We start from the raw sequence: 21514 nt of genomic DNA, 5'->3' as shown, positions 1-21514 counted from the left end.
GGGGAAGAGCAGCCTTGATATTCCTTACAGTGAAAGTGATAAAGTAACCAGATTGATGGTCCAGTCTTGTCATCACTGCTTTACTTCATAAAAAAAGGCTTTTCCTGTGAAGTCTATGTGAACCAACAGGGAAGCGGGTTAGGCAATAATAAGGCTTGCAACTTAACATTGAGCAATTTTTAACATTTTTTCACAGGGTGGGGGGGGACGACAACCACTGCTGCCAAATGAATACCTCTGAGTTGTACTGCACTGTGGGTGATGCTGCAAATCAGTGAGCAGGAAAGCTTTATAACAAATTGAATTTGTGATGTAGAATGAGAAAGTACCTGGATTTATCCTGCTTCTTTCACATGGTTTGTCATAATTGGTTTCTCAATTGAATTTCCTATTACATATAATGATAAGTGATTATTTATAAATGTGTCACTAACCTCAGTGAAGCAGAAGGTCTGGTCCTTATTTGTGTATTCAAGGTGATCACCATAGCTTGTGAGGGTGAAAAAATCTGGTCATTTAAGTAGCAGAGGGGGTTGTTGATTGGTTTTAACTGCTTTAGTTTTAATGACATTAACAGCAGGTGCACTAGAGGAGCAACGAAGAGACAAACCCGAAACAGGAATGGTTTTAAGGGTGGAGGCCACTGACGTTTTCCCTTCCTGATCTTTTCTGACTGTTTTCACTTGTTTTGCATTTGGCTCGAGTCAGTGCCACTGCTGGTAACATCTGGTAACATTAGACAATACCTGGACCCTACAGAGGTTCCACAGGTAGTCCAACTTCTCCATGACGGCACATTAATAAGTGACATTTTCAGAAGTTTTACTCTGTCTCCCAGAACAGTCTGAAGAGCATGGCTTAGATGCCAGGAGACAGGCAGTTACTCTAGGACAGCTGGACAGGGCCATAGAAGGCCTTTAACCCATCAGCAGCTTGCATCAGCACTGGGAGCTACAAAAGTACCTCTAGCAGGTCACTGGTGTGAGTGTCTCTGACCAAACAATCGGGAACAGACTTCATGAAGGTGGCCTGAGGGCCCAGCGGTACAACCTCTAGTGCAGGGGTCTCCAACTCCAGTCCTCGAGAGATGCTTTTCATTTGATTCAGCTGTGTTGCAGTGGGGGTGCATCTAAAAGCTGTAGGACCGTAGCGCTCAAGGACTGAGTTGGAGACCCCTGCTCTAGTTGGCCCTGTGCTCACTGCTCAGCACCGCGGTGCCTGATTTGCATTTGCCATAGAATACCAGAACTGGCAGGTCTACCATCTGTTCTTTAACAGGTGACAGCAAGTTCACCCTAAACATGTGACAGACATGTGAAGGGGTCTGAAGAAGCCATAGCTAAGGGGGCACATAACCTCTATAAACTAGGCAACAGAACCCTGACTGCCATTAGGTAGTCACCTGACCAATAGAAACGCAACTCAACCCAATAGACATTATGTTTTGCTCCATCCGATGCTGCCAGGTTACCCCTCAGAGTGTCCAGGAGCTCAGTGATGCTCTGGACTCATCATGTCATTAGGAGGATGCCCCGATGTTGTCAGCCATGCATACAAGCATGTGGGAGCCAAGCAGAATATCGAGTACTATATCGTCAAAATGGACTAGCTTGACTAGTTTATTTTGAAATCAGTCCTCTGTGGGTTTATCGTTTTCATTTCCATCAAACGACATGGCGTCCTTGTGTTCCTAACACATTACCCGGTTCATATCAGTATAGATATCTGGTTCTTGTTCTTTTTGGCTTTTGTTTGAGCAGTGCATATTAAGATGCAGATGCACTGTGACACAGAATACGATGTAAATCTGCAGAGAGCCTGAATTAATCAGAGGAGTGATATAAATTAGGCTTCACATAGCCACGCAGTTGTTGTTGGTTGGATACATTTATTGTTGATTTTGGTCTTTTTATGTTTGTTTGACAATAACCAAACTACCATGAACCTTTGACTGTAGCAGACTTATTGTAAGTCTGTGTCAAGCTCTCCTGCTCAGCCAATAAAAGCTGATTGCTGATTTCTGCAGAGCAGGCAGCAATAAATAAATCTCCTCTCGGGCCGTGTGAGAGGTGAACCGCTCTGTGTCTTTGTTTGGCCTTGCTATATTACTCCTCCTTCACTCTTTCTTTCTCCCGGGCATTGACTGCTTCTAAAAAATTTTTTTGACAGACTCTTAAAATAAATATAGCCTTAAACTTGAACATAAAAATGTCTTAAACAGCAGCTTCAGGGTTTTTTTTTTTTGGTTTTTTTTTATCACACTGCAGTGATACAGTAGGCTTTTGTTGGCCAGTTTCCAATCAGTCCACACAGAAGGAGTTTACTTTCGCTAATGTGTCTTATCTCCTTTACTAAACCTAGTTAGACTTCTTGGCTTTGAAAAGTTAGTTTCCAAATGTCCTCGTTCTGACCATTTATAGCTTCATAGCTTTCCATTCAGAAATGGGGCAGTCTCTTCTGCTTTGATTTTTAATTTGATTTAAATTGGACTTCATTTCAGTCGAGGGTAGTGTTACTAGTTTCAAAGTCTTAAATGTAGCTTTCTTGACTTCTTCTTCCTTACTTTTTTCCATATCTCATTTTACACTTCCCTAACAGTCTTTTAATCCCTTGTCATTCTCATTTCTTATATAATTTATTTCTCTCTTTTCACAGCTTTTTCCGTGTTTCTCTTTTTTAACCACTCTGTAGAGAAGCAGCAGGAGTTTGACTTGACGTGCAGGGTTTGGGAAGTAAAAATGTCAGTTTTTTTTTTTTTTTTTTATAGTTGAGATCAGCTGACTGACAGTCGGACCATTTACAGGATTATGTGGATGAGAAATTCTGTCAGTGGAATCATAAGTATAAAATGTGAGCTCCTCCATTAGAAAATACCTGGTTTTAGAGCAGCGCGTCTCGGCTCCTGGCAGTTCCATCTCCTCACTCCTTGCTGTGGCCTGCGAGTAGCAGAACTGTTGATGATTGGTAATTGCCGAGGAATATCCCGGGTTAGAAGATCCACAGTGTTGTTGGGATTTAACACCAAAGACTGACCCACATCAGAATTTAAGTAGTGAGTTAATGAGCTCATAGGAACTGACTTGGTACTTGTTGGAGAAACCCTTGTTTGCAAGCACAGCGGTAGGAGCTTTCTTGTTGTTGATCACCAGGTTTGCAAACATCTCAGGAGAGATTTTGGTCGTCTCCTCTTTACTGAAACTCTGTCCTTTAAGCTTCTTGGCTGCTGCTAGCCACATCAAAGTTTCAGCTCCCTCCACAGATTATCTACAGTGGGGCAAAAAAGTATTTAGTCAGCCACCGATTGTGCAAGTTCCCCCACCTAAAATGATGACAGAGGTCAGTAATTTGCACCAGAGGTACACTTCAACTGTGAGAGACAGAATGTGAAAAACAAATCCATGAATCCACATGGTAGGATTTGTAAAGAATTTATTCGTAAATCAGGGTGGAAAATAAGTATTTGGTCAATAACAAAAATACAACTCAATACTTTGTAACATAACCTTTGTTGGCAATAACAGAGGTCAAACGTTTACTATAGGTCTTTACCAGGTTTGCACACACAGTAGCTGGTATTTTGGCCCATTCCTCCATGCAGATCTTCTCGAGAGCAGTGATGTTTTGGGGCTGTCGCCGAGCAACACGGACTTTCAACTCCCGCCACAGATTTTCTATGGGGTTGAGGTCTGGAGACTGGCTAGGCCACTCCAGGACTTTCAAATGCTTCTTACGGAGCCACTCCTTTGTTTCCCGGGCGGTGTGTTTTGGATCATTGTCATGTTGGAAGACCCAGCCTCGTTTCATCTTCAAAGTTCTCACTGATGGAAGGAGGTTTTGGCTCAAAATCTCACGATACATGGCCCCATTCATTCTGTCCTTAACACGGATCAGTCGTCCTGTCCCCTTGGCAGAAAAACAGCCCCATAGCATGATGTTTCCACCCCCATGCTTCACAGTAGGTATGGTGTTCTTGGGATGCAACTCAGTATTCTTCTTCCTCCAAACACGACGAGTTGAGTTTATACCAAAAAGTTCTACTTTGGTTTCATCTGACCACATGACATTCTCCCAATCCTCTGCTGTATCATCCATGTGCTCTCTGGCAAACTTCAGACGGGCCTGGACATGCACTGGCTTCAGCAGCGGAACACGTCTGGCACTGCGGGATTTGATTCCCTGCCGTTGTAGTGTGTTACTGATGGTGACCTTTGTTACTTTGGTCCCAGCTCTCTGCAGGTCATTCACCAGGTCCCCCCGTGTGGTTCTGGGATCTTTGCTCACCGTTCTCATGATCATTTTGACCCCACGGGATGAGATCTTGCGTGGAGCCCCAGATCGAGGGAGATTATCAGTGGTCTTGTATGTCTTCCATTTTCTGATGATTGCTCCCACAGTTGATTTCTTCACACCAAGCTGCTTGCCTGTTGTAGATTCACTCTTCCCAGTCTGGTGCAGGTCTACAATACTTTTCCTGGTGTCCTTCGAAAGCTCTTTGGTCTTGGCCATGGCAGAGTTTGGAGTCTGACTGTTTGAGGCTGTGGACAGGTGTCTTTTATACAGATGATGAGTTCAAACAGGTGCCATTCATACAGGTAACGAGTGGGGGACAGAAAAGCTTCTTACAGAAGACGTTACAGGTCTGTGAGAGCCAGAGATTTTCCTTGTTTGAGGTGACCAAATACTTATTTTCCACCCTAATTTACGAATAAATTCTTTACAAATCCTACCATGTGGATTCATGGATTTTTTTTTCACATTCTGTCTCTCACAGTTGAAGTGTACCTCTGGTGCAAATTACTGACCTCTGTCATCATTTTAAGTGGGGGAACTTGCACAATCGGTGGCTGACTAAATACTTTTTTGCCCCACTGTATAGTACCGAGTCTGGAGACATGCTAGGCCACTCCATAACCTTAATGTGCTTCTTTAGCCACTTCTTTTTTGCCTTTGCATTATATTTTGGGTCATCGTCATGCTGGAAGACCCGTCCATGACCCATCTTCAGTTTTCTGGCTGAGGGAAGGTGGCTCTCGTTCAAGACTTTATGGTACGTGGCCCCGCGCCTTGGCCAATCTATGCGGTGCAGCCATCCTGTACACTTAGCAGTGTGTGTTACCAGTGGTGTTCTTAGTGACTGTGGTCCCAACTGCCTTCAGGTCATTAACAAGCTCCAACTGTGTAGTTCTGTGCTGATCCACCACCTTTCTCATGATCATCCTCACATCAAGATCATGCATGGAGCTCCAGAGCGAGGGGGGCTGATGGTCATTTTTATATTTCTTCCATTTCCATGCCGTTCAGGCATCGTGCAGGCCGACGATCTTGTCCCTGACGTCCTTTTGGGATGGAACTGGGATGGATAAACTGTTTCTTTGGACAAGTGTGCTTTATACATGCAACGAGCTGAGATCAGGTACTCCTCGTTGCATTAATTGATAGATGGTAGTCGTCACATGGTAGTGTCAGAATTCTTCCTGGTATTCACGTATTTCACTCAAAGTCACGCAAATCACTTTGTAACTTTTATGTAATGTGTGTTTTGTATTTTTTAATTTATTTTTTGGTTGATATTCTGTGTCCATTAACATAAAACTACAATCAAAGCTAGAAACTGTTCATTTGTTTGGAAGTGAGCAAACTTATAAATTCAGCAGGGGGTCAAATACTTGTAACTGTATAAAAAGCTCTGTAATATTTTTGGCTGAAAAAAAAGAAACACTATTATTATTTTTGTCCAACTTTTAAGATTATTTAGCAAACATGTTATTGAGATTGATGTTAAATAAAACACTTCTGTTAAGAAACCAGCAGTAAACACAGTCACACATGCTGTTGAGAGAGTGCATGCTGGTTTGTGTCCCATATTTGAAGACTTTATAGAAATAAAGTGAAGTTATTTAATGTGGGGAAAAAACAACCCAAAAAGCTTTTGAGTGAATTTGTCATATTTGTGGCTCTTGTGGTGTTAATGATGTTAAAAACAACTAAGTTGAGGGGAATTAACGATATCACTAAAACTGTAAGTTGCCGTTAAAACTTGGTGAAAAACATGCCAGCGAATCATCTGCTTTTTAAAATCTCCCAACTTTTCTTTTCCCCCCCAAGTCCTGCAAATCTCTGCCTGCTTTCTCTTTCCTCATCTCTTCCCGTTATTGCCTCACTCTGCTGCTGTCCTCTTTTTTCCCATCGCTCTTCTTTTCATATTTCCTCTCTTTCCTCCACATTCCTTCCAATCCCTTCGTCTCCCCCCTCTCCTCTCCTCCTCACAGCCTTTGTCTCCCTCGCCATCATGTGCTGCTGGCAGCCCTGAATAGAGTAGCTCAGGGAGCTCAGGCTCTGTCAGCTAGGAAGAAAACATTGCCACAAGGGGCTGGGTCAACAAGGCTTGTTACTTAGCAACCCCCCCTCACCTTCCCTTGGGAACTGGAAGCAAACGGCCGTCGCCATTGGCTGCGGCTGCTCATAGCTCGCAGCTCATGTTATGTAATGTTGGCATTTGATTCCAGCAACAGGGCCAGATTGAAAAGCGATGTGTTCTTTGAGCTCTACTTGCCAACCTGTTCTGTTTCTGTTCGTTGCCTTACAGTAACCAATTTCCATCACCCTCTCCAGCGACCCAGCAATTAGTCTGTACAGTTTTTCCTTTTTTTAAAGCCAGTCGAGGGAGGAAATGATCAGTTTACTACAGAGAACTTGAAACTGGCGCAGCTGTTCTTCTCTGCCCTTTCCCCTATTTGTCTACTCATGTTTAGGCTGAGCATCAGGCTGGAGGAGGCAGAAGGCAGCGCAGTTAAGAGATGTGGGGATTTTCAAAGAAGCTTAGAAATCTCAAAAGGGTGATGAGGTCACAGGAGGAAGGGCTTTGAGCTGTGCACAGCCTCGCTGGCGTTGCAGATATAGCCTGCTTATGCAAGCAATAATTTTGGCAAGTGATGGCCGAATGTATTTGAAGTATTCTCAATGAAGCTTTCCGGACAGCGATAAAGTTCATGATGTGCACCAATTTTAGCTCATCCTGCAGAAACACAGCGACCTGCTCCCTCACCCCAGGAAAACACCTTTACTGTGATAAAATTGATGCAGAAAGATGAAAATATGCAAAACCTCTGCTTGATCGGCATGGTTGTGGCTCAGAGCGAGCTGTCTACCAATGAGAAGATCAATGGTTACTTCAGTCTGTGTGTTGAAGTATCGTTGGGCATGATAGTGAACCCCAATTTGATTGGGTGAATGAGACTTGTAGTAAAAAGAGCTTTAAGTGCTCAGTTAGAGTAAATAGGACTATAAAAGTATCCGTCCATTTACCCTTCCTTTACCCATCCACACTAATTCACACATGGATGCTAATAATGCAAACAAATTTAAGTGGTCTATTAAATGTCATTAACCTGGATACTCTCAGTCTAACAAACAATTATAAAGTTTTGATTGTTGAGCGACTGATTGTTTGTAGGATCTTGCTGTGTGATCCGATCCAGCTGATGAGCCACTGTAGCTCAAATTACCAATAACGTTAATGCTGGTAGTGACAGGAAGTCGTCAGAATACAGAGTGGATTGCAGTTTGTTGTATGTGGGGCTGCATAGCTGCAGACCAGGACCAACACATTATTAGGCAGCTGGTCATAATGTTAGGCCTGATCAGTGTAGTGTTACACATTCTCCATGCCATGTGCACTAATGCACCTTTACACAAAAACAAGCATTAATACGAGGTAACTTTTGAACTAAGTATCGTTAAAAGTTTCACATTTTTATAGACCTCAGTCCACTCCACACATGAAGTGATTTCCACTACAAAGTCATGATTGTATCCATTGTCCATGGCTGGACCAAGGAATGTTTTTTTGTTTTGTCCCTTGCATACATGAATTTCTCTAGAATCTCGGAATCTGTTAATGATGAAATCTGCAAATTGATTGTACAATCCGGTTGTTCAGTGATGACGCGACGAATCCTACTTCCGGGTCTAAAGTAGTCTGCGTTTAATATGGCTTTTGTGTTGTTAACATGTTTAATGTTATGTATTTTCTTCTATTTGATCTCAAAAAGCTCCTAAAACAGTCAGTGATCACTGTTGACCTCCCTCGGCTTTTATTACCGCTAATCATTTATTTAAGCTCAGTTTTTAAAACCTTAGGATGTAACTACAGCCCAGCCCATGCAGCAGTATATGAATGACTAACCTCGTATTGTGGATGGATTGTCTCAGTTGTCCTCCTGACTGAAGTTTGGTCCTTTTACAGCATCCTGCCATGCGATTACATTTGTTCCTGACCACCGAGAACACTCACGTTAACTTTTATCGAGTGGAAAAAAAGTTAGCTTGTTTATATTATGCTAACATAGCTGTGTCGCTAGCGGTCACGTAGCACATCATTATATACCAGCTAGCCCAACTTCAGTAACCCTACAAACGTCACTGCTGTTTAGTTTTCTGTCTTCATTTATGTTGGAAGTGATAAGAAAGCTGTACGTTTTAATTTGTTTCCAAAACCCCGCAGTCAGGGACATGCTATATTGTATTTAGATAGAAGCTAGCGAGCTAACATCCTGCTAACTTCTAACTCCGTTAAATGTCATAAATTCCGTTTTCATGGATGCCTGGATGTTAAACTCAGTTGTTACACCTGGTAGAGCAGAACACTGATCATTTTATTAAAGATGAAAGACTTTAGACAGTTTTTCAACTCTCAGTAATGCCACAGTGATCGTTTGATATATGGACCCGCAGCGGAGTTTAGACCCAGACACGGCTAGTGACGTCAGACTGAACAACCGGATAATAATCTGAAGAATCTGCACATGCAGTTCATCAAGGAGCGGTAAACTCCTGCCCTTCTTTACTTCAGAACAACTGAGCGTGTCTCAAACGCTCTTTTTAAATTCAAGCATGTTACTAATTGGTGGAATTATTCGTAAGATGTTCCATGTTTTCTCCATCTGTTCTCAGCATTGCACAGCTTTTTCCTTCTCTTTCTTTCTTTGTGGTCCCGGCCCAACTTTGAAATGTGTCCATTTTTCTAAAAATAATTAAATAGCTCTGACTAAATGTCTGCAACTTGATTAAATTCAGTTACAGAATTTGCAAGTCATGGAATTAATTTTTGGTTACTTTTTCGAAAGCTTCGCTACTATTTTGGAAACGGGGATTTAGATGTAGTGGCTGGCATTATCCAGAACTCTTATTCCACACTGTGGTTTGTTCCCTTTAACTCTTTTTTTTCCTGCTGTCTTGTGCATGAGTAACTCCAGGCTATCAGATGTCTACATCTTCACACCAATAAAACCTTCTGAGCGCTCGTATTCCCCGGTTGCTTTCTCGCTCCTAACAACCAATTCCCTTGTTAGAGGGCTGAAGCTTAAAGTAAGCTAAAATAGTAGATATTCGACCGCTGGAGAGCTTGCTTTGAACATGCAACATGATATTTGTAGTGGAACATTATCTCTGTGTAATTATGAGCAGCAGTGCTGAATAGTTCACACCAACACAAAGAAACTTCGTGTCTGTCCCTCGCCACAGCTTCCTCTCCTCTCATCCTGACCCATTTAACAGCTCTCACCTCCTAATTAGTCTGGAGCACCGTTTTTATGTCGTTATGTTTTCTTTTTAATTATTTTTTTATTTCCCCCACATTATGACTGCTGTTCAGCGGCAGCTAATGAGCTGGTGAGGTTAAAGCCAGCTGGTTTCCACTGTGAGGAATAAGAGGAAACAAAAGAGAAGCAGAGAAGGGAAAGGAAGGGATAGCAGAATGTTTTTGCACTGGATTTATTTATTTTTTAATTTATTGTACAATCATTTGGTATTTATCCAAATCTGAGGATGGAAAAAGCACAAGTCTAAGCCAAGAGAAGAAGCAGTGCATAAAGGAACAATCGGAGAGATGGAAAAAGCGAGAAAAGATGTGGGTAGAATTATTATTATTATTTTAAATGAAGCAAAACAGACGAGATGTGAAATAAAAGAAAGGTGGGAGGAAAGCAAGGAAGGATGGAGGAGGAAATGAAAATTGAAGGGGGAGAAAGAAGGCAGGAATGAAAGGCCCAGCAGGAACTCCTACAGGTTTTAGCCGAGGAGAAAAGAAATATCTCTCCGTCACACTGTGGACCCTCCACCGGCCTCTGCTCCAGCTTTATAATTAGCCCTGGCTCAAAGGAAGGCAATAATGTGTAGGTTCCCTTGTAGCTGCAGTTATACAACTGCATGAGTTCCCTCTAAACAACATTTTTTTTATTTTAAAGACATTTGCAGCAAAAAAGCGAGACTTGAGTTTAGACGTTGTATTATTGTCTAGCTTATGGCAGCCTGGAAAGCAGAAAAAAATATAATACCCATGCACATCTGGCCTCCCTGGTGCAATAGTCTGTTTGATATCTGTACTTTTCATCACTAAGCAAAATAAATAAAACTCAGATTGGAGTGAAGATGTGATTGTTCAGAATGAGACTGGAGGTACTCCAGTGTTTTCCAAGGGGAAATTTTCTTTGTCTTACAGGGTTGAATATATCGACACGGAGCGTAGTATGTGTACCGGAGTTTAATTTGTTTCTACTACCGTAGGGTCATTTTGACACACTGACATCAGCGACATGAAGCTGTATACCAAACATCTGGACCAAGTCATCACTTAACTTCCAGTGGTTGGTGGCTTATTAGGTATGGATGGACGAAGCAGAGGTTCCCCTGCTGGACCGTGGTCAGCACGTTTTAATATCCAGTTGTGTTTTCTGCTCGTAACTTTTCTTATTTTCCTAAATGCTGCAGCTTTGTTTTCAGTTTGGTTGGTTTTGCTTGAGTTTCATCTGTTTGCAAGTGCTGCTTGTTGAAGCTTGAAAAGCCACCATAAACTGCAGTTCTGCTTATCCAGCTACAACAGGAAGCTTAAAAAGTTGTTTTTTAACTCTTGCCTCATGCACAAAAAGCAAAAATCAATAACAGCCATTCTCCATAAATGCACTGATCAACCATTACCTGCCTAACACTGTGCAGCTCCCTGTCATACCTCTGGGCGTGTCTGCATCCCAGTATAGCAGGACAATGTTGGCAGCAGAATGGCTCCTTTGCATTGAGAGGTGGGGACTTGATCTTGAGCAGGAATGTCAAATTCATTTTACATGACAACAAACTTAGAAGTCCAAAATGTGCCCACTTTCACATTGTTCAAAGACATCCAGTGGGCCATATTGGAACCCTTTTAGGGGCAATTTTGGCCCACAGACCTTAGGTTTGACACCGCTATTCTAGAGCATTCCACGAATGCTTGGAAGTAGGATCTGGTGGCTTTTTCCCAGTGTTACTTGGGTTAACCTTGAGTAGTGTTTGTTCTGCTGGAGGAGACTGCTGCTGTCAGGGAGTGCTGAGTGCAGTTTACAGTTTATACATATTTAATCTCTGGTTTGATTTGTTTTCCTTTTTTTGAGTGGGGTTGCTTGATGGGTCATGAAGGCAGACAGCTCTACATTTGTACTGCTGACATTTGTTTCATCATCGATTCCACACCTGGAAAATGGTCCCCTCAGAGTCCTTTCCTTCCACCGAGTCCTTTTTTTTTTTCCACCTATACCACTTGTTTACTTTCTCCTGCTGCTGCCGTCACGCTGCCTACATTTCCTGCAGTTTCAGGTGGGTTGATTTCTGATCAAAAACAACTCTGTTTTTGTCTCCCAGCGTGCGACTGGAAAGACTCCGCCGGTTCAGAGTCACCTGCAGTTGCCCTCGAGGGGAATTTATCACATCTATGCACAAAACATGTGACAGCTCAACCCAGACAATGTGAAAAGCAGTGAAAAAAAAGAAAGGGCACTCTAATTACATTTTTGTCCCTCATGCTCACCCTTAGCCCTTCACTTTTAATTTCACAGGCTTCTGTTTTTTTATGAACTTTGAAGGGTGTTTTTACCCCGAGGCTCTGATTAATTTCTCATCCTTTCATATGATACCGAGTGCAGTGTAGACTATGCAGATTTAAAAAAAAAAAGAAAGGCAGAATCTAAAATGAGGTAATAACTTGTTGTAAGATAAGGTTGTGGTCGCGCTCCGATGCTGTATTTAGTCATATGTGGAGAAGTGCGGCAAATGAAACCTCTCACCACGGCGCGTACCCTCCACCTGCCCTACAGCTCCACACCTCCACACCATCACAGATACTACGCTGTTTGTTATTTTTTCATTTTAAAGGAAGTGGGGCATACGAGATCAGATCTGGCTTAGATTTCCCGAGGGCGAACTTGTGTCCTGCCGAGGAAAATATTAAAAATACTCAACGATGCATGTCTGCTCACAAGCAACAATATTTCCTGTTTGTACAGATCGGCAGCTCCAACCCCCTGCCGCTGCCCGTTGAAGCCCCTGCCAGCGGGGTGGTGGTGGAGAGCGGGCCAGTTGTGTATGACGACGTCCCCGGTGATGAGGAAGAGGATGAGGAGGACGAGACTTGTGTCAGTGCCTTGGAGATGCTGGGCAGCAATGGTGGGTTTAACCTGTCTGCTATCTTCTGACTGAAATGTGTAGGCTGACTGAGGCTACAGCTTTCTGCATAAACAACCTATTTAATATCCAAAAGTAACAAATCCAACTACATTTTATTTTCATGCACACCTTTCTGGTTGAACAGTTTCATCTTTTGAGCATTAGTATGATTTCATTTGGCTTCTTGATGAAAGCAAATCCATGCTGTACCACATCGCTTTTGTCTAAGTATATGTTCGTTGAGTATGTTAAGGAGCTCAGGTATCTCTGGGTTTTATTCACAAGTGACAGAAGAAGGGAGCCGGAGATTTACAGGCTGTTGCTGGACTTTGAGGTAAAGCGGTGTGAGTGAAAAACCTCGGCGATAGCCTGAGCTGGGTAGTGACAGAATGATGAGATCGTCAATACAAAGGGCAGAAATGAGCTTTCCCCACGGGCCGTCGGGGTTCGGCCTTAACAATAGGTGGAGGAGCTTGGTCACTCGAGAGGGTCTCAGAGTAGAGCTGGCACTCCTCTGCATCAAAGCAGGCATTTAAGGTGCTTTGGGCCTCCTGGATGCTTCCTAGAGGAAGTGTTTCAGGAACGTCCAGCCGGGAGGAGACCCCAGGTGGCTGGAGTAAGGAGGTCTGGTTACCTCACAGGCATGAAATAGTGATTATAATCACATAAAACTATTGTCTGAGTAAATGACTCAGTTACTGTTGTCTCCATTTACTACGTCTGAGTAACTTTTTGCAGCTTTTTAGCTTTAAGTCAACACATCGTCACAATAAAGATGCATGCCTCTAACCACTTTGTGTAGTTTGCTCTGCTGCATCTATGCTAACAATAACTTTCACATTAAAAATGTTTTTGGTTAATTGTTGAGAATAACTTAATGAGAAATCACACTGAACTGATAAAAAGCAAATTAAAGTCAGGAGCCAGGCGGCTCTGTAAACATGGAGGGAAATGATGAAACGCTGATGGAAGTGAGAATTCCTCAGTGCAATTTCTCATCTTAATGTTTGACTCTAGTTGACACTTTGAGTGGCAGACTGCTTTGTCACTTCTCAGTAAGACTAAATGTGTCTGGACTGTGAAACAGTTGGAATCGTTTTTTTTCTTTCTTTTAATGAATCTGTCTCTCTGGGTCTTGGCTCTCTTTCTGCTCGGACTCCCGGCACGTTTTAATGAGCCCTCGGTAAGATTACATTTCTTCGCTTTATGTCTCAGGCTGTTAAACTTTAAGGTCTGACTCTGCTGCAGTAAAAAAAGTCCTGGGCTGTTTAATTTATTCCTGTAGGGGGGCTCTTTGTTTATTCTTGGCCAGAAGGTCAGGGTCAGCCTTGTCCAGCCTCTGAAGCTGGACGAGGCTGGGGGCTCAACGTGGGGACGTTGAGCCAAATGAATGCACTGAAGATGACACCAGAAACCAAAATGGTTTCGTTCCAGGCTTCAAACATGTTGATTTTTACATTTTGATGTAGAAGAAGATGTAAAAGTCACTCCTTTTAGAGCCAGCCTCAAGTGGTCATTAGAGGAACTGCAATTTTTGTTACCAAACTTTTTCTTGATCTTTTACTTCCACTTACCTTTTTACGCTGAAACTTATGTCTCTAATCTGTATGGGTTGGACAAAAAATGAGGTTGCAACCTCAGTGTTAAAGTTCAAACTGTCATAAAAGTTGTATTTTTGCCAGAGCAGTGTTGCCGGAAGAGTAGCATTAGCAGTAGAAGAAATTAAAACTTGGCTGTTCGCAGAGTTTCGGCACACACCAGGAAGTCTTTATGGATGAGCATGCATCTCGGAGGCTGCTGCAGAAGTTCAATCATTTCATTCTGACTAGAGATACCACCAGCTGACTGCAGTTTCCCAGAGATCTGAGAACATTTTATTTACTTGCATCTCAGAAATCCATTTTGGCTCCAGGCCATTAGGATAAGAAAGGAAGGGAAGGATTCCCTGTTGTTATGCAAAATATACGGTCCAAATAAAGTTCCTTTATACGTCTTCATTAAAATCTTACCAACTTGTCTCCACTGACACATTTTATGTGATTTTCAGAGTGCGTACCGCAGATTTCAACACCAAGTCATCATTCTTCATTCAGTGTATCTAAACCCTCTATTTCTCCCCCACCCTCCAGATTACGGCTGTGACGGAGATTACGACGATGGATTCTAGCGGCAGTCCCTCTCGGTTGCTATCCTCAACTAGTGTGGACAGTTTTGAATTCCCAAAAGAATCAAATGTTTACTACGGGACACTAAGTGGCTGCAGCTACAGATGGTGGAAGCTGTAATGGCGAGCTGAATGGGAAATTCCCATCAGGAATAAATGTGTGCGAATAAATAATAATTAAGCTCCTCATTCCATTTGGTGTCCCAGCTGGACTGACCTGGGAAGACATACTTACTGAATGCTACCAGAGATGGTTAGGTGGAAGTGAGTGGTGCATATGTATTTATCAGTGCAGGACACTGGCAGACTGTAGTGCTCACACTGCGCAATCAAGGGTTGTGCTTCCAGTAAGAACTGGCTTAGATATTTGGGCTAAAGCAGAGGACCTGCAGCAACTTGTAAATGAATCAAATGAATCAATGAAGTCAAAAGGTTCTTCTGATTTGTAAGCTGGTAGACACTTGCCAGCACTTGCTTGCTTGTTTTGCCTGACAGTGAAACTGGACGTCCTTGACTTCAGTCAGTTCGGCTGATAGTACAGTGAACAGATTCGTGGATACATTAACTGCAGTAGAAGGACAGCTAGTCTACGCTTGAATGCATTGTAAAGACCAGTCAGAGCATTAAACCACTAACTTCCAGGGCCTACCAAAACCACTCTACCTGTCAGGATATGGGCATCAAACCTCTGAGTTAATCTTGAGGTGTTTGGTGGTAACTTTAAATGCTGCTGGAACAACAGTCGTGAATGTAGACCTGTTATAAAAAGTTGTAACTACTTTACCTAAACTGAGCCCAGTTTGAAAAGTGTGTTTCTCCTGACCTGCAAATACCAAAGCAGCGGTGATGTTGAATGGATGAATGTTCACAAATGAGTCCCTCAGATGTTATAACACAGCAAAAATAAACGGATCACTGCATAACCTAGTCTGCTTAAAGCTACACTTTGAATTCTTAACACTTGACCGCGCGTCACTTCCTCTCAACTATAGCATCCTTGGAAAAACAAGCAGGTAGCGTGAGATCAATCATCAGTATTTGCCAAGCTAACATCGGTTTTCTGAATGCCTTATCGATTTAGCAGACAGACGCGTGCTGTCTGCTTAAACCCAGTATTACATACACGTTGCCTTCAATATGTTTGAGCTAGGTTATGGGTTATGTGCGAGTAAGGATGTCATTTTAATTTAAAATGGAGTTGGTTAAAGGAATACAATATTTGGATTTGTTTTGATTTTGCTGTCGATTTGGTTTGTACTTGTCTTAATTATTTATTGATTTATTTGGTTATCTATAATTAACGCATGAGATGGTATCATCTGATTTTCCTTGTATTCCTTATTCCTGTTGCAGACTACAGAGGTATTTCTGCAAGATTATATTTTCCAAATGAATAAGGGAGTTCAGCCAGAGTGACGTCTGTTTTTTTTGTTTTTTTTGTTTTTTTTTTAAATGAATTTTGTGTTGAAATGATGAGTGAAGCAGACTGTGGCCTTTTCACTGTATCCACATAACAGTATTTAATGATGCATCCTGGTTCACCCTGACTGATTGCTGCTGCTGCTGAGTCTTCATGTTACATCTGCCTAATGTTGTGTACCTTTACTGCTGCAGTAAAAATGCACTAAATGGATCCAAAAATGTTTTTTGTTTTGTTTTTTTGTCTGGTTTTTGAGAAATGTCAAGTGACGATGTAAATGCTTTCTCCACATCGCATCTGCTGTTTCTGTCCTGAGATGTTCTTTGAGTCCACTGTGTTCCCTCCATAATACAGTCATTATTTTTGTCATTTTGCCTTTCTACACTACAATGGATTTGTCTTTCAGCCTTTTAAATTAAAGGAATGAACAAAATATTTCACTAACCACTTAAAATTAGAGCTGGTTTTCACAGGCTCAAACGTATCTGGACTAATGTTTGATGAACACGTTCATGGAAAAATGTGTTTGTAATTTTGTCATTATTTCATGACAAACTTAGGAAATAAAACTCTATGGTATAATCCAAAAATTTGCGTTGAAATTAATAAATGTTTGTGAGAACATATGCATACAGTACATACAGTTGAAGTGAAGCAAATGTTTTGAATGTCCACAAAACACGGCTTACCTCAAGATGCAAAAATCTGATCTCCAGAAAGATAAGACTGCTAGAAAATACATTTTAAAAGAGTCTTGTGCAATGATGGAACAAGCTTCTTTGGACAGATGAAATCAAAATGAACTTGCACCAACGTGTGATGAAGGAGTAGTTCATGATCCACAGTACACCACATCATCTGCCAAACATAGAATAACTGATCTGCGTGCTTTCATTTCCAGTATTTATTGATGCTATGAATAAAGTGATCTCTAAACTTCAGAAACAGTGAGAGCTTCATTGTTCAAATGAATGACCCAAAACATACAGCATGCATGCCTTTAACTCACTGCAGTCAAACCTGAAGGCAGACAGATCCACAAAGAGCAACAACTAAAGGTGGCTGGAGTAAAAACCCAGGTCGTGTTCAGACCTGAAAACAGTATAAAGTTTCTATCTTAATGACATGTTTGCATAACATTGTGCAACAGCATGCAGCAGACATGCTGTTGAGGTGTTTTTCTGTTGGATAACGTCTGAAACACCCACCAACCCGCAGCAACCTCAAAAACACAGCTGTGCATACAGGGGATTATTGCTTGAGGAACTTAATGGTGGTAAATAGCCCTGTTTTGCTACCTTTGGGTGACCTGGTGACTTTCAAAAGTTCCAGACTACAACAAAAAATTAATTGTTAACGAACAGATGACCATATGCCTGGCATTACTGTCTGTTGGTGTTTGAGGAGCCTTGCCTAACATGCAGTTGTGGTCACATGTTTAAATACACTCATCGTGAGAATTTGGGGATTCTTATGATTCCTTTTTTCCAGCATTTATCTTTAATGACTTTAAATAACAAGAATTGTTTCAGCTTTCTGTAATCTACACAGGGTCACTTGCACTTTGGCCGGGCACCTTCTGTTACCATCAATATTTGACCACTCTTCTTACCAGAATTGGTAGATTTGTATTGGTTGTTTAGTCCACATCATTTCAAAGTACGGTTGACGTCAGGGCTTTGGGAAGGCCATTTCTTAAGCATTCCAAAACCAGCTTTGATATGCGTTCAGGATCACTGGATCCTGTTGGAACACTTGTGTCCAAGTTTCATTCATCTAGTTGTTGATTTAAGGTGAAGTTGAAGCATCGGAATCAGTCGGTACAGTTTTCTTAGGTTTGAAATCTTCACCTTTCCTGGAAACACTCCTTGTCATTGTGGCTAAAAGCTCAATCTTTCGCTTGACTGATAATAAAACTTCATTAGCCTCTTATGTAAGGGTGATGGTTTAGGTCTTCTTCCAGACCTTTGCAAAGTTGTAACTTCTACTTATGTACAGTTGTTTAAACTGATGATTCTGGAATCTGCATTCTCCAGAAATGGCTAAAGAAACTTTACCAACTTGTGTAAATCTATAGTTTTCTTTCTTGGATCTTCACTGAGTTGGACTTTCTCATTGTTCCATGTATTGGGAAGTCCAATGATCGCTGTCAAGCAAATCCTTCTGTTTTTTTTGGCCTGTCCCGTTTGGTTCTTTAGCCGTCAGACTTTATGTCCGAAGGCCAGCAAAGATACCCGACGGATTTACTTTAACAAGTGGATCATCACAACCTTGCTGTATTGGTCCATTTGATCAACCTTATTATTTATTTTATTTTTTATTTATTGTTACAGACGGAACAGACATGGCCGGGGGATAGGAAAGGGAGAAAGAAAGATAAAAGAAAAGAAAAAATAGAGGGACAGTGAAAAAGGACACTTAAAAGAAAAACAAATCTCCCAGATCACCTGTTGAGAGAAAAAAGAGCAAAATAATAAACACAGCACCATCGCATTAATCTAGTAAATAACAGTAAATACTAAATATTGAATGTTGTTGTGGAGCACGCAGGACCGACAGCGCACAATGTGCTTTGAGGTAGCAAATCCTTTTAATGCCACAACAAGAAGCTAGCAGCTGTAGTCAATTGTTAGGTGTTACAGTAACACACTTCTTTACTCAGGCTGCAATACCATCGCACACTGGACTTGGTACAAGCTCTTTGCACATCATATTCTACCTATAATTTTCCCCCACACTCCCTTCCTGTATCCATAACCTTTATGGATTTCTTTAAGTTCACCTTTGAAAGTGTCATGTAACTTTGTCTACATTTAGATCTTTGAACTGCTCTGTAGAATACATTGAGTACTGTATTGTTCTAAATCAGGAGCGGGGGAACTCTCTCGGCCTTGAGGGCCGGTGTCCTGCAGGTTTTAGATGTGTCCTTGATCTAACACAGCTGATTTAAATGGTTAAATTACTTCCTCAGCATGTCTTGAAGTTCTCCAGAGGCCTGGGTGTGTTGGCCCAGGGTAATCTAAAGCCTGCAGGACACTGGCCCTTGAGGCCTGGAGTTCCCCACCCCTGGTCTAAATACAAGTGAAGGCTGTCTTATCATCATTAACTAGCGACTTCAGATATGTTTGTTTGAAGGCTTAATGTTGTTAGGCTAGCAACTATTTTCATGTCCATTTATTATTTAGTATTTATTTATTTATTGTCATTGTCAAGAACAATGAAATTGCGTTTGGGGCTTCCATACAACCCAAAAAAAAGAAGAAAATAATAAATACCCCTTAAAACCTTTATTGCGATTCTTTCAGATTAGTCAACCTTTAACACGCTTCCTTAGCCCAGTTTAATCTGGAAGTGTTTCTGAGGCCTTCTGTAAGCTTTTTTTTGTTGCTGCTGTTTTTGCTGCTATGTAGGAAATAAATTCAGGACAAGTGAAAACAACTTTGTGGCTTCTTCTGGCATCTTTAGCTCTGAAATGAAGCAGGGAGAACATCCAGATAAATCAAATCAAACAGACCAAAAATTACAGCTGTCACAGAAAATGAGCTGAAAAAGACGAGCCTGATAGTGCTGTCAGAGAAAATCACTCGGGGGAGAGAAATGAACATGAGCGCAACACCCACTGAGAAAGTGAAGTCAAAATTAAAGTGGCCCAACGCTGTTAAGCTGTCAAATGGCTATGGAAGGAAGAGAGAAGGTTCTACGGCAAGCTTTGCACAATGTTAACAAAGCGTCACTACAACACGGCTGCCTTTGTACTCCACTTGGTAGGAACTTTAGAGATAAACAGAACCTACAGCGTTATTTTAAACGTGCTCGTTTGCTTCTGTTGTCTTGGAACGAATTTGACTTGGACTCCTCTTGTTGACTTGCAGTGAACTGGGATTTTACTCAGAGTGACGTTAGTTCAAATGATCATGATTGACTTTGACTCTTGACAAACAACTTGAGGCTTGATTGCTTAACCATGAGCATCATGCAGGCACAGCCTCACTGTGTTGAGCTATTGTTAAGGCTTATATGTCTATGTGTATATGTTATATGATTTTGTTGAGTGAATGTTATTCTTTTATTTACTCAGCGCTGTGGCCTTTGTGTATTTTTTATATACTTCTCTTCTTTTGCACTGAGCATTTGTTTTAAATCCCTTGGTCGTTATGAACTTTTTCAGTCTTTGTTTCACTATTTCTATGTGGAATTGAACTCAGCTTGAACTTTTATAACAGACGCCTGCATTAGATCAGGCGCAATCCAGCATCAAGACAGCTTTTCATTAGATAAGGAGGTTCACTGGTACTGCTGGATCACTTGAAGTCTATGGATTCTTGCAGTTTTCTGAAGGCATTGTTGTTGCCTGAGACATTGAGTAACCTATCTCTTGGTGCGTGTGAAGATATTCTATGGAAAGATGAGTCACTCATCAGAGTGGGAGGAAATCTGAAACAGAGGCGGCACTTTACAATCAGATGATGTATGCTGAAGCCTCTACACACCACGCTGTTTCCTTTTGAGGCAAACATTTCTTTGCCTTACAAAGCTGTGAGTGTTATGCGGCTTTATGGGATTCATGCTTTTGTTGTAGACCCATTTATGGTATTTTTTGCAACTATTGTTTCTTTTAAGTCGATGTGCATGCAGAAATATGAGCTGACCCAGGGAAAATAAAGAAAAACTGCCTGATGTAGTCACCAAACTCTATGCATAAGATATTTAAAATCATGATCATGTTTTGGGGCAGAACAAACCAACAACTTGGTGCTCAAAGTCAAAACTAACAATCAACATATTGACTTAATAAGATAAATGTCAATTACATGAACTGCATAAGACTGTAAGGAAATGAGTGGATAATGTGTTAGCCATGGGACTGACTGGTGATGGGTCACTTCTCTCCCTCTGGGAGCTGGGATAGGCTGCTATAGGGCGGGAGGCGGGGTACACCCTGTACAGGGCTTTATTTTGTGCTTCCTTGAAGAGGTTTTGGATAAATTGTTGGAAACTTAACTACCTTAAGGAGTTGTCTTCGCCACTGTCCTTTGCTGTCGACTCAGCTGCTCTCCGTGTGGAAAAGGGAGGAGTTTCATACACAGAGTGTAGGACATGGCCAAACTGAGAGCAGAGGAAAGGACCATAAAACAACCGGCCGTGGCTACGTCATGTTCAGTCTCCAGAATGGCTGGCAGAGCTGATCCCGTGTCCGTCCCATCACCACCAACTGTCCGCCCGTCCCCGAGCCGGGTTCTGCTGGAGGTTTCTTCCTGTTAAAAGGAAGTTTTTTCTTCCCACTGTGGCCAAGTGCTGGCTCAAAGAGGTTCATCTGACAGTTGGCATTTTCTCTCTTTACTTTACAACATAAACCGCCACGAGGTGACTACTGTTGTAATTTGGCTCTATATAAATAAAACTCAATGGAATTGAATCTTAATGCGAGTTCTTCAGTAATTAAGTTTTTAAACAGATAT

At 41.7% G+C, this 21514-nt stretch overlaps 1 protein-coding gene across 2 annotated transcripts in view; it reads left to right on the top strand.

Moving 5' to 3' along the window:
* The window catches only part of LOC101484253 (transcription factor IIIB 90 kDa subunit), a 130514-nt gene extending 113604 nt beyond the window's left edge, over nt 1–16910 (top strand). For both annotated transcript variants that reach the window (XM_004554694.4, XM_004554693.4), the window contains 2 exons: nt 12312–12471; nt 14601–16910. In XM_004554694.4, the coding sequence (XP_004554751.1) occupies nt 12312–12471; nt 14601–14638 (198 nt within the window). In that variant the 3' untranslated portion in view covers nt 14639–16910. The remainder of the gene's footprint in view (nt 1–12311; nt 12472–14600) is intronic.
* The last annotated feature ends 4604 nt before the right edge of the window (nt 16911–21514 follow it).

The sequence above is a fragment of the Maylandia zebra genome, linkage group LG19, assembly GCF_041146795.1.
Source record: "Maylandia zebra isolate NMK-2024a linkage group LG19, Mzebra_GT3a, whole genome shotgun sequence".
Lineage (NCBI taxonomy): Eukaryota > Metazoa > Chordata > Actinopteri > Cichliformes > Cichlidae > Maylandia > Maylandia zebra.
Note: the sequence above shows the minus strand (reverse complement) of the source record. Positions and strands in the feature narration are given on the sequence as shown.